Here is a 20,889-nt window from a genome sequence, read left to right on the forward strand (position 1 = left end):
CATTACTTCTGTGCCATTGATTAGATTCAATGCAAATGCATATCTGTCCAGAACATATCGGAACCAGAGCCTCCTTGCAGATTACATTTTAGTCAGTGCAGGCTGCATGGTGCACATTGTTATGTGTGAGGTGGTGTGTGCTTTCTAGCACAGGAACCCAATGGCAAGTTGGAAGTTCTGTCAACAAATGGAAAACTCACACGTGATAGCCAGTGGCTTGAATTGAACTTAAAAACGAATGGGCTTCTAATGGAGAGGTTGCAGAAGGGAATAATTTAATACAAACATTTTTATAGCCTGCCCTTCCTATTTGGCTCAGGGCGGGTACTGCACAAGCTCCTCCTCCTGAAGCATTCTGAAGCAACTGGAGATTCCAAGTTTGACTTCGAGATTAACATAGAGTACTTTACAGTGGTCTAATCTCAGTGTTACCATCATGTGGATCAGGTGGTCCCAGCTCCATGGTAAACCAGGAGGCCAGATAACACCCCAAGGGCAGGAGAGGACAATGAGGGGCAACTTTGTTGCTAACTTCAAGGAAGTTCATGTTCCAAGCTTGGATTGCTAAAATACCCACAGAGCATTCTGGAATTCAGTAGGATCTGGTAAGAGATTTGTGTAGCAACAATTTATAAGCGGCTCTTAACTTTATGAGCCATGGATGTTGGGAGAGGTGTTGCGGTTCTTGTGCGGAGGAACCACATTTGCTGAGGACCATCAAAGGATTTTAGATTTTAAATGCGTATTCTCTCTATAATAAACTACTTTGGGAACAAAGTGTGCTAAATGAAACAGCTGCTGAATGGCCCAGTTGCTAAAAGATTTCTAAGAGAAACTGTTCTTCAGACTTCAGAATAGTGCATTGGATATACACTTGCTATTACTGTCAATCAAGAGCTGCCTCCTTCCTTGTCCTAATTTCTGTGCTTCAGATACCTTCCCAAACAAAAATCTTTTTTTTTTAAGAATTTAGAATGTTATTTATTGGTTTTTAATCTGCTGTCATGGTCTGGTAAGCCTTCAAGGAGGCTTATGACAACAAAACAACAAACCTAAGCCATATTTTCGAAGAACTTTTACAATTTTAAATGTTTTTAAAATATTCTTCATTATTTAAGAATGAACAGAAAAGAACAGTTTTTTCCTGTACCCCCAACCCCCAGCCCCTATTGTTGGTGCTGCTAAGCCCTGCAGCCCTGGCTTCCAGCACCACAAGGACTGCCAAGCATGGCTTGCTCCTGGGCAATTTTATCTACCCAGTCCATCCCTGGACACCAGTGGAAAGAAATGACCTTCAGCATAGGACATATATACAGCAGACTGGGTCTTGCTATACTGGAATGGGCAAATCCAAATAGCTGGCTTTCCAGGTTTGATTTTGCATGGAGGGAGAGAACTATAAATGAAAGCCATTATCTTGCTGCTTTGCAGGAGTGATCTCCTTTAGAAGGGTTTCATTATTGACTTTATTTTTAATGCTGTCAATAGCCTTGCCTCCTTGTCAGGTATATTCTGATGAAGTGCACAATTAAATTCTACCTCGGCAGGCTACAAACAGAAGGAAAGGTATCTTTATCACTCTTCTATCTTCTTTGAAAAGTGATACTTTTAATTAGTTTTGCTATTCAGGCAAGAAAATCATTGCCTTTTCATCTCATATCTCACCTACAGCTCCTGAGACAAACAGCATACATAACAAAACAAACAAAAACCCAAATGTAGCTCCTTGACAAAATTTAGGAACTACAAGTGTGTGTGTGTACAAATACACCTGAGAGGGGACATGATAGCCCTCTTTAAGTATTTGAAAGGTTGTCACTTGGAGGAGGGCAGGATGCTGTTTCTGTTGGCTGCAGAGGAGAGGACACGCAGTAATGGGTTTAAACTTCAAGTACAACGATATAGGCTAGATATCAGGAAAAAGTTTTTCACAGTCAGAGTAGTTCAGCAGTGGAATAGGCTGCCTAAGGAAGTGGTGAGCTCCCCCTCACTGGCAGTCTTCAAGCAAAGGTTGGATACACACTTTTCTTGGATGTTTTAGGATGCTTAGGGCTAATCCTGCGTTGAGCAGGGGGTTGGACTAGATGGCCTGTATGGCCCCTTCCAACTCTATGATTCTATGATTATATGATTCTACCTACAACAAAGAACTTCAGTTCCAGACTTGGTATTCCTAATCTGAGACTTTCATGGTAGATTCTGATATATTCTGTAACAGATTTGCATACAGAGTAAATGAAAGGAAGGTATTGGAGCTGTGGACAACCTTAATGTCTGAACATTTTTTAGAATATACTGTGGACAACTGTGGACATCCCCTAGTGGTAAAACATAAATACCCAGTTAAACATTCAAAACCACTTGAAACCTCAGTTCTAATCAGCAACTGAATGAGTTCGTACTAAGTCAATTTCCACTGGCCTCAACCGTAGGTCTTGGAAAAGAGCTCCATCTTGCAGGGCCTGCAGAACTCAGTGAGCTCCATCAGGGCTCTGATCCCATCCAAGAGCTCATTCCACCAAGCAAGGGCGAGGGCCAAGATGGCCAAGTGTATTTCCTTGGGGCCAGGGACCCCCAGCTGATTGGCAATGGCTGATTGCAACACTCTTAGGGACATTCTCAGGTAGGCAGTCCCTACCCCACCGAGTGCTAATTCTGAAATGGCAAATATTCCCACAATGCCTACGTAGCATTTATATAGTGCTTTCTTGTGAAAAAGAAAATACAGTACCACAACAGTACTGTTTTGAATGTATTGCAGATGGAGTGAGTGGTGTTCCTGAAGCCATCTAGTGACTTCACAGTTGACACTAGAATTGCACCAGGGACTTCTCAGATCAGAGCTCTATATGCATATGCAAATGAACCATCTTTCCCCCCTCTTGCTCTAGTCCCAGATGGCTAGCCCAAAGATAGTTCTGGTCGATTCTCTTGGGTGAATCATAGTAAGGGCACTACTCCTTTAAGGCCTAATGGGTGCTTATTTCTTACAAATTTGCATCCCACTTTTCTCTTGAATCGGGACCCACAGTGGTTTATTACATCGTTCTCTTCCCCTTTACTTTTGCAACAACAACCCTGTGAGGTAGGCTAGACTGAGAGAATGTGAGAGGCCCAAGGTAACCTGGCACGCTTTCAGGGCACAGCAGGGACTTGAACCAGGTCTTTCTCAAGCGCTAAACCGCTAAGCTGCTCTCCCCGATTCTGTGTGCCTGACCCCTTCAAGCTACATGTGGACTGTGCCAAACCCTTTTAGTCCAAATGACAGCCCCAAATGACGTGCAAGATCACTATGGACCTTCCCTCTGACCATGTCTGACCTTCCCTCCTCTAGTTTAGAACTACAATTCATAATGGACTGAAGGAGAAGCTGCCTTCTAGACATTGTTTAGACAACAGTCAGGTCTGCTCTTTCCCTCCCAGGTAACCAGTTTCCTTTTGAACAACAGACAAATCCCATTCCCCTTTGCGAAAGATGCAAGGCAAAGCTGGGTAAATGCCTTTTATTTTAAGCTAACAATAATCCCCCCACATCCTTGAGCCAGGAGAAAAGTGGTTGAGCTGTAAGTCGGACTTTAGCTGCCTTTTGCTTTCATGCTTGCTATCAAGTCATGCATCTTCTTATTAAGAGCGCCTCCGTGGACTCCCTTCTTGCCCATGAGGAAGATGAGAGCTTTTGCGGTCTTCCCGATGCAGATGGATTTGCTGTCGCCACCTTTGGTTCTAGTGTCCATAACAGCATCTTTCTCCATTAGCAAGTTGTCACGGATGACGCTGCATTTCTTGCCGGCGATGGTGATCCCGGTCTGCAGGAACGCCTTCCTGTCCTTTCCAGTGATCACTCCCACTTCCTGGGGAGAGATGGCTGCCAGGAGGCCTCCTGGTTTAGAAGCCCATACTGACTTATTGTCAGAATGTCCCACAATGGCTACATCTTCAATGTTTTTGTCCTTTAAGATGGTGTTGATGTAGGCTTTCCAGTCTCCCATCTTGCTTTGGCTCTCTTCTTTGCCAAGTCCTCTGTTTCTTCTTTCGTCAAGTCTCCGGACTTGGGCTTTGTCCCACTTTACTTAAAAGAAACAATTTAAGCCTTCTGTGGAGTCCTAATTGAATAGTCCAAGTAAGCTGAGACAAAGTCTTGAAAGGATATCAGTTCAGGATGTAAAGAACAGCCACAGGAGAGTAGGAACTTATGGGCCCAGCTCAGTCTCCTGGGCTCAAGCTGAGAGATGAAGATCAGGACTCCAGGTACCTCAACCTTCAGATGCAGAGAGAGTTCACCAGGTAACACTTTTGCTTGGTCAGCCAAGGTAAGTGTGAGTTCACAAAGCAATGGCTTCTGTGTTCATGCTTCAGCTGTTGCCAAGGAACTCATTATGATGTCAGAAGCACCAGTCATCACAGCTTGAAATCCACTATGACCTCATGTCAGCCTTTAAAAAAACATTATTTGCTCTTCATTTGTTCCAAAAGGAACAAACAGCACATTTCCTTTCACAACATTATCTTCCATAGTCAGATCTGTTGGCTATGAAATGGAACCATGGTTTATGCAGGGACAGTCAAACTGCGGCCCTCCAGATGTCCATGGACTACAATTCCCATGAGCCCCTGCCAGCATTCGCTGGCAGGGGCTCATGGGAATTGTAGTCCATGGACATCTGGAGGGCCGCAGTTTGACTGTCCCTGGTTTACAGCATATTATGCAGCATGAGCCTGAGAATTCTTTCTCAGAAGTCAGTCCAACAGAATTCCGTGGGGCTCTAGGAAGCATGCTTAGAACTATAGCATTGGTATAAAATCTATATCGCAAACAAACATGGCAAAGAAAACATTAAAAGGCAAAGACAAGTGTGTTGGCATTATAGTTATTCAGAAACATAAGCTTAGATCAATGGGATTGTGAGTCAATGAGATGAAATTTATTGAATGTCTGCAAGATACTGCAAGAATTTATAAAAGCTATAATACCAAAAGTTGGAAAGGACAAAATATAAATCCATTATTCTACCATATGTGGACAGCAAGGAAATAGCCAGTTGGAGGAGGAGGCTCTTAGGGGCGGGGGTTAAGCAATGAGTGGCACTTAAGCCATGAGACACACTCCTCCAAGGCCTTACCAGAAATATATAGTGGAATAGATATGTATATACTGTACATCTATATAAAGAAATGCATTTATTTTAGTGTACAGTAGATAACAGTTGGAGCCTGCAGTCTATTTCCACCAACACAAGGGCACCTCCATCAGATACATATTACCTTTAATGGCATAAAAGACACATCCATCAAAGAAGGGGGGGGCAAATTTTCACCAATCCCCCCCTGCAGACCAATGCATCACACTCAGCACTGTTCCTGAGGTACCCTAAATTCCATGGGTAGCGTTTCAGGAGGTGTAGAGGGGGCTTCAGCAAGAGGGGAGCATTTAGAGAGACCCTGCATTATAGCTGATTATGGCAGCCCCCTGCCTGCCATGATCAGCTGTTAGGCAGCCTGCTCTCCCTTTCCATTCTGCCTCCTAACTTCACAGGGTGGAGGTAGGATTGAGAGGGATGGCTGGCTGCCTAGAGCTCGTCCTATTTTTAGTACAATAGGCTTTACTGCTAGTTCTAGCATAAAGAAGCTGTGTTCTCACAAAGCAGCTGGTTGGTCCATAGAAATAATTTAAATATTACTACCAAGGCACAATGTTGCAAGCTGGTTTCTGAGTATGCAAGAACTTTTCTTTAAACTGGAATCCTACCCAAAATGGAGGGGGGGGGGATGCTTGTGGAAAACAGACGCCAGGGAAAAGCCCCAACCTATGCTATCAGAGGCAGTCCAGCAACCACCGTATCTAACCAAGGGCTAGGGTTGCTACTGTACCTTGCAACTGGACAGAACGAACTTTCAGCACAACTCACTCTCTACAGTTTTCTCCCCCGAGAACCCTGTAGCCCCACCCCCGACAGTCCGTAGAGTCTTAAAGGCACAGAGCATAACAGCTGCCACCTCTGGATTGGGAAGCCCCCGGAGGCTGGGGGAAGGGGTGAGCCTGGGGAGGTTCTGGTTGAGGGAAAGGAGAGACCCTCAACATGGTATAATGCCTCTGAATCTGCTTTCCAAGCATTTTTCTCCGAGGGAAGGGAGCTCTGTAGGTCGGAGGTCAGTGGTAATTCTAGGGGATCTCCAGTTACCACCTGGAGATTGGCAAGGCTGGGTTGCATTGTACTCTATCCCCGAGCTACAAACTTTCGCGTTTGCCTTTCCAGGCGGAAGCGTTACGATTATCTCGGAAGCCCGTTCCCTGCTTGTGCGTTATATAAAAGTGCCTGGGCCTGGGCCAGTTTGCTTGAGCCAGGCTCCCTTGCCCTCTGCCGACGGGACGGGCGCAGCAGTCTGCCGGCGCTTTCGCGGAGGAAAGGAGGGGAGGCGCGGGCGGGGAAAGGCTGCGAGGAGGCCCGCCCCAGCCATTATAGGCCGCTGTGCAGGCGGCCTGGCGCTGGAGGTGCGCTCGCCATGGGGGACTCCGGCCTCCTCTCTCTGCCCAAGGGCCGGCCCGCGTGGGTCGTCGCCTCCGCCCTGGCCCTCGTTGCTGCGCTGGGGGTCGCCACGGCTTGGCGGCGGCGGCGGGCTCGTCGCGCCCTGGTGCGGGTGGGGACGGTGTCCGGCCTCTTCATTTACCCGGTCAAGTCCTGCCGGGGAGTGGCCGTGAAGCAGGCCGAAATGACCCCGCTGGGTCTCGCCTGCGGAGATCTGCGCGACAGGTAGTGGGGAGCGCGTGGGTTTGGCCTGTCTGCTAGGGGTGCCAGCCTCCACGTGAGACCGGGGGACCCCACGGGATTACATCTCATCTCCAGGCAACAAAGATCAGTTCCCCCGGAGAAAGGGTCCGCTTAGAAGATGGACTGTGTGGCATCGTACCCCATCGAAGTCCCTCCCCCTCCCCAAACCTGTCCTCTGCAGGCTCCACCCCCAAGGTCTCCAGGTTGTTCGAACCCGCAGCTGGCAACCCTCCAGCCTCTCTACGGACTCCTACCGTGGTGTCTTTCCCTCCCCCCCCCCATATTCATTGATCCTGTTTCTAGAGTGTTTTATTACCATAATAATTGCATTTGGACTGGCTTAGGGTGTGCGACTATGTGCCCCTGTGGTCAAAAGTGATCCTAATGACTTGGGTTTACTTCCAAACGATGGGTTGCAGATCACTCAGCCCTGCTAGATGACTATTTGCTCGGAAGTAAGACTGCCAACGTTTATATATATTTGTAATAATTTCCAAATACAAGTGTACATAGGATTGTTGAGTTAGAGACTGCTCAAACCCTCCTCCCAATTGGAAAAGAGGCCTGTTAAACTCACGTGCAAGGACACCTGCATAGACATTTGTGGGATATGTTAGTGAAAAGTGCCATTTCTCTGCTCTCTGGTAACAGGTGTGAAAGGGTAAGGGTTTGCTACTTTAGAGTTCTCAGCTGGTTATAAGATTGTTATTTCTCTGTGTGGCAGATATCCAAAAATTGCCCTCTCTATAATCTCAGGCCTTTGGGACTACTGTGGGTTCTAACTTGTGGTCCAGGGGATACAGCCTTTCTTTGGAGTCAGTCTGATTGAACTCAGTGGGATTTCTGTGTCAAGAATTTACAGCTGCCTGGATAGGTCTGGAAACTGAGACAGGACTAATATAATGCTGGGAAAAAACCCTGCTCTTAAAAGTGTCAGGTTTACTTTAATCTGCATTCACGGAGTTATTTTCATGTATTCATACATGCACACTCACACACACTTTATCCTGGTAGCCTTTTAAATTAAATTTTATTTATTTAAGACAATAGCCTTTTTAATCTTTAGGGTTTTTTGCAGCTCTGTTGACTTCAATATATAACATGTTGATCTTATGTGTATATATGTAGCAAAGACCATCCTCCTGTACTACTAGAGATCAGCAAGTAAACTTTTCAAAGCACCCCACCTCATTACCTACTAATTGTTGTTGTTGTTGTTGTTATGTGCGAAGTCGTGTCCGACCCATCGCGACCCCATGGACAATGATCCTCCAGGCCTTCCTGTCCTCTACCATTCCCTGGAGTCCTTTTAAGTTTGCACCTACTGCTTCAGTGACTCCATCCATCCACCTCATTCTCTGTCGTCCCCTTCTTCTTTTGCCCTCGATCACTCCTAGCATTAGGCTCTTCTCCAGGGAGTCCTTCCTTCTCATGAGGTGGCCAAAGTATTTGAGTTTCATCTTCAGGATCTGGCCTTCTAAAGAGCAGTCAGGGCTGATCTCCTCTAGGACTGACCGGTTTGTTCGCCTTGCAGTCCAAGGGACTCGCAAGAGTCTTCTCCAGCACCAGAGTTCAAAAGCCTCAATTCTTTGACGCTCGGCCTTCCTTATGGTCCAACTTTCGCAGCCATACATTGCAACTGGGAATACCATAGCCTTGACTAAACGCACTTTTGTTGGTAGGGTGATGTCTCTGCTTTTTAGGATGCTGTCTAGATTTGCCATAGCTTTCCTCCCTAGGAGCAAGCGTCTTTTAATTTCTTTGCTGCAGTCCCCATCTGCAGTGATCTTGGAGCCGAGGAAAATAAAATCTGTCACTATCTCCATTTCTTCCCCATCTATTTGCCAGGAATTGAGAGGGCCGGCTGCCATGATCTTTGTTTTCTTGATGTTGAGTTTCAAGCCAACTTTTGCACTCTCCTCCTTCACCCGCATCAACAGGCTCTTTAGTTCCTCTTCACTTTCTGCCATTAGAGTGGTATCATCTGCATATCTGAGGTTGTTGATATTTCTCCCTGCAATCTTGATCCCAATTTGTGACTCCTCTAATCCCGCCTTTCTCATGATGTGCTCCGCATACAAGTTAAATAGGCAAGGCGACAGTATACAGCCTTGCCGAACTCCTTTCTCAATTTTGAACCAATCCGTGATTCCATGTTCAGTTCTCACTGTTGCTTCTTGACCTGCATATAAATTTCTCAAGAGACAAATAAGATGCTCTGGTATTCCCATCTCTTTAAGAACTTGCCACAATTTGTTGTGCTCCACACAATCAAAGGCTTTAGCATAGTCAATGAAGCAGAAGTAGATGTTCTTCTGGAACTCCCTAGCTTTTTCCATGATCCAGCGTATGTTGGCAATTTGATCTCTAGTTCCTCTACCTCTTCGAAATCCTGCCTGTACTTCTGGAAGTTCTCGGTCCACATATTGCTGGAGCCTAGCTTGTAGGATTTTGAGCATAACTTTGCTAGCATGAGAAATGAGTGCAATGGTGCGGTAGTTTGAACATTCTTTGGCATTGCCCTTCTTTGGGATTGGAATGTAAACTGACCTTTTCCAATCCTGTGGCCATTGCTGAGTTTTCCAAATTTGCTGGCATATTGAGTGTAGCACTTTTACTGCATTGTCCTTTAAGATTTTGAATAGTTCAACTGGAATGCTGTCACCACCACTAGCTTTATTGTTGCTCAGACTTCCTAAGGCCCATTTGACTTCACATTCCAGGATGTCTGGCTCCAGGTCAGTAACTACCCCACTGTGTTCATCAGGGATGTTAAGCTCGCTCTTGTATAGTTCTTCTGTATAATTTTGCCACCTTTGCTTAATCTCTTCTGCTTCTGTGAGGTCCCTACCATTTTGGTCCCTTATCATACCCATCTTTGCATGAAACGTTCTCTTCATATCTCCAATTTTCTGGAAAAGATCTCTGGCCCTCCCCATTCTATTGTTTTCTTCTATTTGTTTGCACTGTTCATTTAAGAAGGCATTCTTATCTCTTCTAGCTTTTCTCTAGAATTCTGCATTCAATTGGGTGTATCTTTCTCTTTCTCCCTTGCCTTTCACTTCCCTTCTCTCCTTAGCTATTTGTAAAGCTTCCTCAGACAGCCATTTTGATTTCTTGCATTTCTTTTTCTTTGGGATGGTTTTAGTTGCTACCTTTTGTACAATGTCGCGAACCTCCGTCCATAGTTCTTCAGGCACTCTGTCTATCAGATCTAATTCCTTAAATCTATTTGTCACCTCTACTGTATATTCGTCGGGGATATGATTTAGTTCGTACCTGAGTGGCCTAGTGCTTTTCCCTACTTTCTTCAATTTAAGCCTAAATTTTGCAACAAGAAGCTCATGATCTGAACCACAATCAGCTCCTGGTCTTGTTTTTATTGCCTGTATAGAACTTTTCCATCTTTGGCTGCAGAGTACATAGTCAATCTGATTTCTGTGTTGACCGTCTGGTGATGTCCATGTGTAGAGTCGTCTCTTGGGTTGTTGGAAAAGAGTGTTTGCTATGACCATTGTATTCTCTTGACAAAATTCTACCAGCCTGTGCCCTGCTTCATTTTGTACTCCAAGGCCAAACTTGCCTGTTATCCCGGTTATCTTTTGGCTTCCTACTTTAGCATTCCAATCCCCCATGATGATAAGCACATCATTTTTTGGCGTTGCTTCTATAAGGTGTTGTAGGGCTTCATAGAACTGATCAACTTCATCCTCTTCAGCAGCAGTGGTTGGGGCATAGACCTGGATCACTGTGATGTTGAATGGTTTGCCTTGGATTCGAACTGAGATCATTCTGTCATTTTGGGGATTGTATCCCAAGACTGCTTTTCCTACTCTCTTATTGATTATGAAGGCTACTCCATTTCTTCTGCGAGATTCTTGTCCACAGTAGTATACCTGATGGTCATCTGAATTAAATTCACCCATTCCTGTCCATTTTAGTTCACTGATTCCTAAAATGTCGATGTTCAGTCTTCTCATTTCTTGTTTAACCACGTCCAGCTTGCCTTGATTCATGGATCTGACGTTCCAGGTTCCTATGGAATAAAAATCTTTACAGCATTGGACTGTCTTTTCGCCACCAGATACTTCCACAACTGAGCGTCCTTTCGGCTTTGGCCCAGCCGCTTCATTCATTCTGGCGCTACTCGTACTAGCCGTCTGCTCATCCCCAGTAGCATATTGGACACCTTCCGACCTGAGGGGCTCATCTTCCGGCGTCATATCGTTATGCCTATTGGAACTGTCCATAGAGTTTTCATGGCAAAGATACTGGAGTGGTTTGCCATTGCCTTCTCCAGTGGATCACCTTTTGTCAGAGCTCTCAGCTATGACCTGTCCGTCTTGGGTGGCCCTGCTTCACTGAGCTACGCAAGCCCCCTTGCCACAACAAGGCAGCGATCCTTGAAGGGGGACCTACTAATTACTTCAATCAAACAGGTGCTGAGCTACAAAGATGTTTTCAAAAACGGACAAATCTACTTCCTACTTCTTTTAAAAAGTGAGAAGGGACTGTGGCCAGGTTGTATCTGCTGGACATGCAGAAGGTCCCAGGTTCCATTCCTGGCATCTTCTGCTAAATGGGTCGGGAAGCGGTGATGTCAGAGCTGCTGCCAGTCAGAGAGTGCAATACTGACCCTGATGGTCTGACAGTAAAAGGCTGTTTCATGTGTCTTTCCTCAGACAGTGTCCATTTCTGGGAACAAGCATTATAGCCACAAGTAATCTCGTGGCTGTTCCCAGACTATCCTGATAAGATCAAGAGTTTCATGCACTGGTGATAATCAGTGATAGAGATCATATATTAGTGGGCAGAACTACAAGAGTTTATTACAAGAATTTACTGGCTGCTGCCACAGAGACATACTGCACTTCTGTATAAGGGGGAGGGGGAACTGAGCAAAACGCATAGTTCTAGAGATTGTTCATTTACCTGAGAATGGTCTGAAAGTCCTGGTTCCATGAAGTCCATATTTAGCTGCTACTTAGGTAGGAACACTATATGCATCATTCTGAACTTGATTAAGGCTAGAATACAAGTGTCACATTAAAAATCAGCACTGACTAAGGATCTGATTGTTCACAGTTGGTGTTAAACAGCAGACTACTGTAGAAGTTGAACTGGACAAAGTTCAATTGTTTATCCACAACACTGAATGCATTTTGATGTGTTTTGAACTTCAGGCATTGGCTTGTAATAAAGGAAGATGGACATAAAGTGACTGCTCGAGAAGAGCCTCGGATGGTGCTGATTTCTCTCACTTGTGAAAATGGATATTTAACTTTGAGCGCTCCAGAAATGAAAGATCTTCATGTTCCGGCTAAGTTATCCCCAGAAAATCCAGTGCAGAATTGCAGGTGACTTAAAATACTTCCTTCTATCAGCCTCTTGCCTGTTTTTAATAATCAAATTGTGAAATGCCTTAGACTCAAACTGAATCTCTTGAAGTTATGTCATTAAATCATCTCTAAAAGCATTTCAGTGGTGTTTTTACATTTTCAGTGAAGTTGGAAGTTCTTTGTTATAAGTACCATTATATTTTTCTTCTGCTCTCTCCTCTTAGTGAAGAATTTTAGAGAACTAGGCAGCCCTAATCAAAAAGATTTAATGCTGTTGTTTGCAAGCCCTTTGGAAAGAGTAGTATTTACTTAAAGAGCTTTACTGAATGAGCTGCACTGTAGCTGCACTGTAGTATCTCTGAAACTTGTATGGCACATGTGTTATGTAGCCAGGAGAGCCTAAGAATGTCTGGTTGTCAGGCAAGAGATGCTTGGAAGTGGTTTGTCATTCTGCCATTGTGTCATGGCCCTGGTATTCCTTGGAGGTCCCCCTTCCAACTGCTAGCTAGGGGCAACCCTGCTTAACTTCCAAGATCTGATGGGATCAGGCTTGCTTGGCTATCCAGGTCGAGTAACTCTGGTCTGTTTGGTCTTGAGAAATTCTTTGTGTGAAAGAATGTCAGGAATGAAGGGAAACAGCACTGGATATGGGTAGGGCAATGTGGACACCCACATCTTCCCATCTCCGCCAGAACCAAACCAAGTTTGCATATTCCCCTGTATAGTTTTTGGCTCATTCTTGCCTAGTTACTATATCCCATGAGCCTATATGTTGTACACTGCCCTGAGCCAGTATGCAGAGAGGGGCTGTTAATCAAATAATAATATTATAATATTTATGGGTTTATCATATAAATAAGAGCAAGTTTTGAAAGAATGTGCAGGCATAGTCTAGATCAGCCTTTCTCAACTTTTTTACTGTTGAGAAACCCCTGAAACGGTGGTCCCCAACCACTGGGCTGCGGCCCGGTGCCGGGCCACGAAGGCCCTGACACCGGGCGCAGCTCCCCACCCCCGCAGTAAGAAACTTCCCAGGCCGCAAGCAAATCGGCCGCAAAAGCAGCCGATTAACTTGTGGCCCGGCAAGCTTCTTTTTTTTGGGGGGGGGGGGAGAGGGAAGCAGGGCCGCACATGCATGGCTGAAAATGCGCTGGAGCAGAAGTGCCACACATGCGTGTTTGCTGTCATGCATGCACGGCATGCGTGTCCGGGCGATTGCCCTCCTCACCGCCGCCGGTCCGCAGCCTTAAAAAGGTTTGGTTCTGGTGGAGATGGGAAGATGTGGGTGTCCACATGCGGACCACTGCCCTGAAACGTTCTTTAGGCTTCAAGAAACCCCCAAAGTTGTGTGATCATGCAGAATATGGTTGGGAAGCATAGCTGTGTCCATGTGCACCTGGGGCCCTTTCCCTTCCCACCCCTTCCAGGCCTATTATAAGCCATTGGGGAGGGGGGGCAGGCTGACATATATGGTCATATCACCTGATAAATGTTTAACAAATTTTTAAAATATTTAATATTTTAATACCCATTTGGGAAACCCTTCCACAGCTATCAAGAAACTCCAGGGTTTCATGAAATCCTTGTTGAGAAACCATGGTCTAGATTATTAACTGAGAGCTAGTTTGTCCCAGAGAGCAGAGAATATAAAGTGAATATACTGATATCCCTCTCAATTGTTCAGGGTGTTTGGCTTTGATATCCAAGGCAGAGACTGTGGTGAAGAAGCAGCTCAGTGGATCACAGCCTTTCTGAATTCGCATCCATACCGCCTTGTTCATTTTGAATTAAACATGGTTCCAAGGAACTCAAAGGATATTATGGAGCCTTTTCAACCCAGTGATAAGGTGAGGTAATGTATTGCATTCGTTCTTACCATGTGTCTTGCAGTGCAACACCATTGGCTTTTTTTCTCATCTAAACCCAGTTTAATAAATAAAACCAGTGGGCTTTAGACTGGAGTGATGCTGCATAGAGTTGACTGTTTCTAGACACCTGCAAGAAGTGTATATGTGTTGAGAATATAGAAGATGTTTGCAAGCATCTAACCATTTAAACACTGGAAGTTAACTAGAATTTGTAGTTTCTGAATACTCTCAAGGTTGGAGCCAAATTTTCCCTTTTGTGGCTTCCAATGCGATTCTGATTAGGTATCTTATAGCCTAGTTAGGTAGGGAGAACCCCTTGTGAACCACCTCTTTTGTGTGCTTTTTTTCTTCCACTGACATTTTACAGCTGTCATTCTTTCCTGACATTCCTTTTAAAGTAGGTTGAAATTCACTGGCACATGTTGAAAGGCTGTTGTGGTATGCTTGGTGGGTGCCACAAGTTACCACCTTTTTTGTCACTGGTAACAATATTCTTGGGAGCCATTCTCCCAGACAGCAACTCTGTCATATAAACTTGAGCCCTTTGCTGTTCGCCCTTTGTAATAGTTTCTCCAAGTAACTCTTGGCTGGGACATTGTTTACAAGACTCTAGAGTCTAGACAGAGATGCAACACAATATGACAGAATATCGTTATTTTTGACCTTTCCAAACATTTTTCTTTTTTTTGTGTGACCTGTTGGGTCACATATTTTATCTTGTTTTCCTTAAAGTGCCTTAGAACAACCAGAAGCTAGATACAAATCCTTTGAGAGATGCATTTAATTTGTGGGCAAGCAGTTCACGATGCCAAACTTAGATATGTCATTTTTGGATGCTGTTAATAATATTTCTTTTAAAAATTCTTTTAAAAACGTTTTCCTGCAGATTGCCTACCCCGACTGTAGTCCAGTTATGGTACTCTCTGAAACATCTGTGGAAGAGCTAAATTCTCGACTGGAGAAGGAAGTTCAAATACGTAACTTCAGGCCAAATATTGTGGTCACAGGCTGTGGTCCTCATGAGGAGGTACCAGTTATAAACTAACAAAAAGTGCCTTTGCACTTTGTGTTAATATTTAATGGAAATGACATGTTTACGGATAAATATTAACCAAACATTTGCACAAGCTCTTGAGGTAACAAATGCTTAGATTTTCAGTGAAGCGGTGACAATGGGAAGGAGCACACTTTCAGATACAATTGGGTGTGCCACTGAAGGAATTCCATCTGGAGTAGGATATATCCATAAATAGCTTTTCTTTGAGCTATTCTAATGATTTCACCTTTACAGGAATTATAACATGAGGAGTAAAGTTACTATTGAATGTATGTATAAACCTGGGCTGCTTCCACATGGCTACGTTTTTCCAAATAGCTCTTATTGCTGTAAAACCTGAGGCTCTTGAAGTGGCAGAGTAACAGCCACATGGGAGTTCTTGCCATGCTTTCCTTGCCTCCGCCCTCTGTGGCTGTCAGTGCTCCTCTCCTCACTACAAGAGGGCTTTAAGAAGGTCGGTAATAGCAATATCATAAATAAATCAATATCATCAATGAAACCGCCCTGAGCCTTCGGGGAGGGCGGTATATAAATCTAAATAAATAAATAAATAATATAATATAATAAAGCTCAATTTGACAACTCACTCCCTACCTAATTGAACCTCCTTGAGGGTATGCTACCAATAGAGAGAGAGAGAGAGAGAGAGAGAGAGAGAGAGAGCATTCTGCCAATCAGGGCCAATCAGTTCAAGTTGCACACTGCCAAGGAGGGCCAGGCCAAGCTGGAGTCTGGAGATTTTTGGGGGGGGGGAGGAAAATCACTTGGGCATGAAAGTGGGGTCACTGTGTGTGGGCAGGTAGTTATGAGTTCCTGCGTTGTGCAGGGGGTTGGATTAGATGACCCTGGAGATCCCTTCCAACTCTATGATTCTATGCTCAGTGCCAGTCTGATATGAAGGTATATGTTATGAACGTTGTGTTTCTTTAGGATACCTGGGATGAGCTAGTCATTGGAAGTGCCAAAATGAAAAGTGTCATGGCCTGCCCTCGGTAAGCATTTTGGACAATATTTAAGAGCAGAAGTGTGAGGCTGCTTTTCTCTCACACTGCTTTGTTGTTGCAGGTGTATTCTTACAACTGTTGATCCAGATACTGGGATCATGGACCGGAAAGAGCCTCTTGACACCCTGAAAAGGTGAAGTATTTTTAGTTGTTCCCTTGGTTCTCTGTATGGGAAAATTAGTGGTTATGTTTGCAGGGTTCTCTTACTTTTTAAAAGCATGGACAGAATTGTTATAATGTGGGCTGGAACACAGTAATTGCTCTCCCAGCCAACCTATAAAGCTGTATCTATGTTGGTGTAGATGTTTGGCGTCTTGGTTGGTATCACCCCTTTCCTTAGCTGTTAATTAGGATAGCACTCAGAATACTTTAGCCTCTTAGTGCAATGCTTCACTTCATAGTCCTAGTTGAACTCTGTTCTCAAACACACTGCTTGCCTATAAATCCCATAGATATTAATTCAACTTTTTTTCAAGTACAGGTGATTTAATTTGGCAATGGCTTTAATTTTTTCTTGGGGGATAGTTCTTGATTCATTAATGCAAACATATTAAGTGTTACCTTTCCTCAAAAGCTTCAACAGGGCAGTGGCAGAGGGTTGTAGGGAAGATACAAAAGGCTTCTGATTTGGGATAATTTTTATTTTGGACATGTGCATGAATATTTCAAGATGCTGTGATCCTTTTGCATCATGCTGGTGTTTAATGGGCCAGATGACAGTGTCATGAAGTTACGTTGAAATGTATTCTTTGTAAATGACTTATTCCTCATAGGAAATTGCAGATGAGTCATGTAGGATAGAATAACTTTCACTATGAAATAATGACCTAAGGAGGAGCATTGTTACTACAAGTACTCTGAGGCTGCCAATTTAGTAACCATCCAGGACTTCATATTTAGACATTTTTAGTTGGCTCCTGTGGTCTAGCCATGGAAGGCACAGGAGACTTGTGGGGCCTGTATGAAGTAATTACATAATTCATTTGTGATCCGCCTTTCTCCCCGGTGGGGACCCAAAGCAGCTTACATCATTCTCCTCCATTTTATCCTCTTAAGATAGGTTAGGCTGAGAGAGTGTATAGCCGAAGATCGCCCATCGAGCTTCCATGGCATAAGCGAGGATTTGAACCTGCATCTCCCAGATACTAGTCCAGCACTCCTTACTGTACCACACTGGCTTTCAATAACTGTGTGGGTTAAGAAGCTTTAGGGAGGGGGAAGAATGAAATTTCTCCTCTTGCCTGAGGAGCTCTGCTGACAGAAGAGGTGTGATGTCTCCTCCACTCCACTGAAGCCTTCCAACCTGACCTGTGGAGTTCCAAGTGGCTCCCAAATAGATCAAAAGAAACTTGCCCAGGGCCAGAAATTTACGTGTTGGGGCAGGACAGGCTGAGAATATCAGGGGAACTAGCATGGAACTTGATGTGAATTCAATCCTCTTGTGTTTCTTCTCATAGCAGCATTTAACTGCCCTGTACCTGATTTATTCTGTTCTCATCTTGTTTGCAGCTACCGCCAGTGTGATCCTTCTGAGCAGCATATATACAGGTCACACCCACTCTTTGGGTGGTACTTTGGAGTTGCTAAAACAGGAACACTTCAGGTTGGAGACCCAGTGTACAAGATAATTGGGTAATACAGATGCAATCCAAATGGAAACTCTTCTTTTGACCTTTAACTGCCTTTTTGTTTGTGGGGGGAATTATTTAGCTCTTTTTTTGTAATGCATATTTAGAAAAAATTTATGAAATATTGATGCACATAGAACTTTATAAAAAGGGTTTGAGTTTGAAGATGGAGAAAGTTGTTCTAGTAAAAAACAGACCTTTTTATGTTGCGCATACATAGCTGATTCTGAAACTTTTCAGAATTCAACTTTTTAATCACTGTAAATGGATTAATGGAAGTTCACTCAGAGGTTGAAGAAAGGAGTGACATCACTGGGGAATGACTTCATCTTCATTTTTGCGCATCCTTGTCATCTGGAGAGTTCTCTGTAGGGCTGAAGGAGGCAGTCTTCTGAAAAAAACATTGCTGGACCTGCGAGATCCCGCCAGCTACCGCCCTGTCTCGCATCTGGCGTTTCTGGGTAAGGTGGTTGAGAGGGCTGCTGCGGACCAGTTCCTGGCATTCTTGGAGGAAACCTTGGCCTTGGGCCTATACCAGTCAGGTTTCCAACCTGACCATGGGGTGAAGACTATGCTGGTCGCCTTGATGGATTATCTCCAGTGCCAGCTGGATCAGGGTGGTTTGGCAATCTTTGTGCTTTTAGATCTGTGGGCTGTATTTGTTGTGGTCAAACACAAGTTGTTAGCATACTGCCTCACGGGGGCAGAGATGATAAGGACAGCCATACAGTGGCTAGTCTCCTACCAGACACAGAGGATGGCAGTGGGGGAAGAGTTGTCACACCCCTTTGCGCTCCCCTGTGGCGTGCCACAGGGGGTGATACTCTCCCCTACGCTTTTCGACATTTGTATGCACCCTCTGGCACAGCTGGTCCAGGGTTTGAGGCTGGGATGTCACCAGTATGCGGATGACACCCAGCTGTATCTCCTGATGGATGGCCGGCTGGACCCTCCCCTCCCCCCCCCCACTTGCCGGTTGTTGGGAAGAGGTGTCTGGATGGTTCAGGCAGAGTTGCCTAAAACACAACCCCTCCAAGACAGAGGGAAAGTGGGGAACATATCTAGCCACAAAGTAGGCAAGTGGTTCGAGACAACTGGATTGGATCAGGCTGGAAAAGACAACTTGCCTTTAATATTTTTCTTCGACTCCATTCGTGTTGTATCTTTTGTTGTGTCTCGTGCCAGAATTCAAAAAGATGGTCTGTTGAAACAGATATTGGTGAAATTTTCCTTAATGTTCAGAGATCACTTGTACTTTAGTGGATAAATGTTGATATATATATATATTTTTACATCACTGAACTGTAACGTGTCTAAGCAGCCTACCTCAGGCAATATTATTTGAATGTACTTTTTAACATATCCATCTTTGAATGTGGTGATTGAATTAAAGCAACTGATATTCACTGTAATCCATAAATAGTGATCATCTTCTAAAATTGTAAAATAGGGAGTAAATTTAAAGTATAATTTTGAATTTTAAGGATTCTGTGTAGGGGTGGACTGATTATTTCTTCTGGTTTAAACGAAAGCAGTGACCACTAAAGCAGGAAATAGAAAGGCGTGTGTGTGGAGACAGGATGAGATGCACTTCGGGGGTGATAGCTACAGAGCTGAAGCAGAGCCAACCCAGAAGAGCACAGGAGCCTGCTATTGAGGACTGCTGATCTCCCATCACAACAATAACAAGGGTGAGCCGTCACAACATGGCTTAGATTTTGCACTGTCCTTGAGGGGACGGCCCACGTGAACAGTAACTATAGAAGGAATCATTTGACAACATTTTCAGACTCTTCAAGTAAATGCGGAAAGGGCACAGTGAGGCCTGTGGTGAAACACAGATTTATAAAGCTCAATGAAAGAATACACACACAGTCCTCTTTAATATCACCAATATTAAACAGGCCCAGTGGTACCTTTAAGATTAAGTCTATTCCAGCATAACTTTACATATATTGAAGTGAGCTCTGCCTTATGAACACATACACTTGAATAAATGTTATTAATCTTAAGACTTTAACTATAATATCAACATACTTCAATATTACTACTCATAAGTAGGATTCTTAGAAATATTGCATACAAATACATGCAAATATTCTAATGCCTACATATACTGTTCAACATATTATTCCTGAAGAGTACAAAGGTACAAAAAAAGAAGTTATTACGTAATTCCTGGTATAAACAGGCTCTAAGCAGAGATCCAAATTGCTCAGCTGGAGGTTCCAAACAAGGTGGCAGTCAATTCTAAAGCAATAAATTAAAGAGGAATGGGAAGATTCATGCAACAAACGAGAAAGGAGAACTTTCCAAGTTCAGGTCATATTTATAAATAAGGAAAGGACTGAATTGTCAGATAGGGGATGGCATGTGTTGGGAAAGTCTATCTGTCCTGGGGCCTGTGTTGTTCAACATATTTATAAATTTAGATGAGGGATTAGAGGGTGTACTTATTAAATTTGCAGACAATACTAAACTGAGAGGGGTAGCAAACACAACAGAAGACCAAGTCAGAATCCAGGACAATCTTGATAGACTCAAGAACTGAGCTAAACAGAATAAAATGAAATCCAATAGGGACAAATGTAAAGTTCTACATTTAGGTAGGAAAAACCAAACACACCAATACAGGATGGGGAACACTTGTCTTGGCAGTAGTTTGTGCGAAAAGGAGTCTTAGTAGACCATACATTAAACATGAGTCAGCAGTGTGACTCAGTGGCTAAAAAGGCAAATGGGATTTTGGGCTGTATCAAATTGAGTATCGTGTCCAGATCATGCGAGGTGATGGTACCGCTTTACTCTGCTCCGGTTCGGCCTCACTTTGAGTACTGCTTTCAGTTTTGGGCACCACAGTTGAAGAGGGATGTAGATAAACTGGAGTGTGTCCAGAGGAGGATAACAAAGCTGGTGAAGCATTTAAAGACCAAGACATATGAAGAAAGGTTGGGGGAGCTTGGTCTGTTTAGCCTGAAGAGGAGATGACTGAGAGGGGATCTGATAACCATCTTCAAGTATTTAAAAGGCCATATAGAGGATGGAGCAGAGTTGTTCTCTCTTGCCCCGGAGGGACAGATCAGAACCAATTTGATTTTATTAATTCAAAAGAAATTCTGTCTAAACTTCCGGAAAAAGTTCCTGATAGAGCGGTTTTTCAGTGGAACGGGCTTCCTTGGGAGGTGGTGGGTTAACCATCTTTGGAAATTTTGAACAGGCTGGATAG

General features: G+C 44.1%; 2 protein-coding genes across 3 annotated transcripts; one reads left to right on the forward strand and one right to left on the reverse strand.

Moving 5' to 3' along the window:
• Nucleotides 1–3,488: 3,488 nt before the first annotated feature.
• PFN3 (profilin 3) lies at nucleotides 3,489–4,342 on the reverse strand. The gene has a single exon (XM_077340000.1). The coding sequence runs from the start codon at nucleotides 3,987–3,989 to the stop codon at nucleotides 3,576–3,578; it is 414 nt and encodes a 137-aa protein (XP_077196115.1). The 5' UTR covers nucleotides 3,990–4,342; the 3' UTR covers nucleotides 3,489–3,575.
• Nucleotides 4,343–6,070: 1,728 nt separating this feature from the next.
• MTARC2 (mitochondrial amidoxime reducing component 2) lies at nucleotides 6,071–19,146 on the forward strand. 2 transcript variants are annotated; one of them, XM_077339978.1, is made up of 7 exons: nucleotides 6,071–6,147; nucleotides 11,951–12,124; nucleotides 13,791–13,953; nucleotides 14,861–15,001; nucleotides 15,962–16,023; nucleotides 16,097–16,168; nucleotides 17,545–19,146. In XM_077339978.1, the coding sequence occupies exons 1-7, from the start codon at nucleotides 6,086–6,088 to the stop codon at nucleotides 17,669–17,671; spliced, it is 801 nt and encodes a 266-aa protein (XP_077196093.1). In that variant the 5' UTR covers nucleotides 6,071–6,085; the 3' UTR covers nucleotides 17,672–19,146. The 2 variants fall into 2 exon arrangements, with proteins under 2 accessions (XP_077196093.1, XP_077196102.1); XM_077339987.1 differs by lacking the exon at nucleotides 6,071–6,147 and adding an exon at nucleotides 6,367–6,749.
• The last annotated feature ends 1,743 nt before the right edge of the window (nucleotides 19,147–20,889 follow it).

Source organism: Paroedura picta, chromosome 1, assembly GCF_049243985.1.
Source record: "Paroedura picta isolate Pp20150507F chromosome 1, Ppicta_v3.0, whole genome shotgun sequence".
NCBI lineage: Eukaryota > Metazoa > Chordata > Lepidosauria > Squamata > Gekkonidae > Paroedura > Paroedura picta.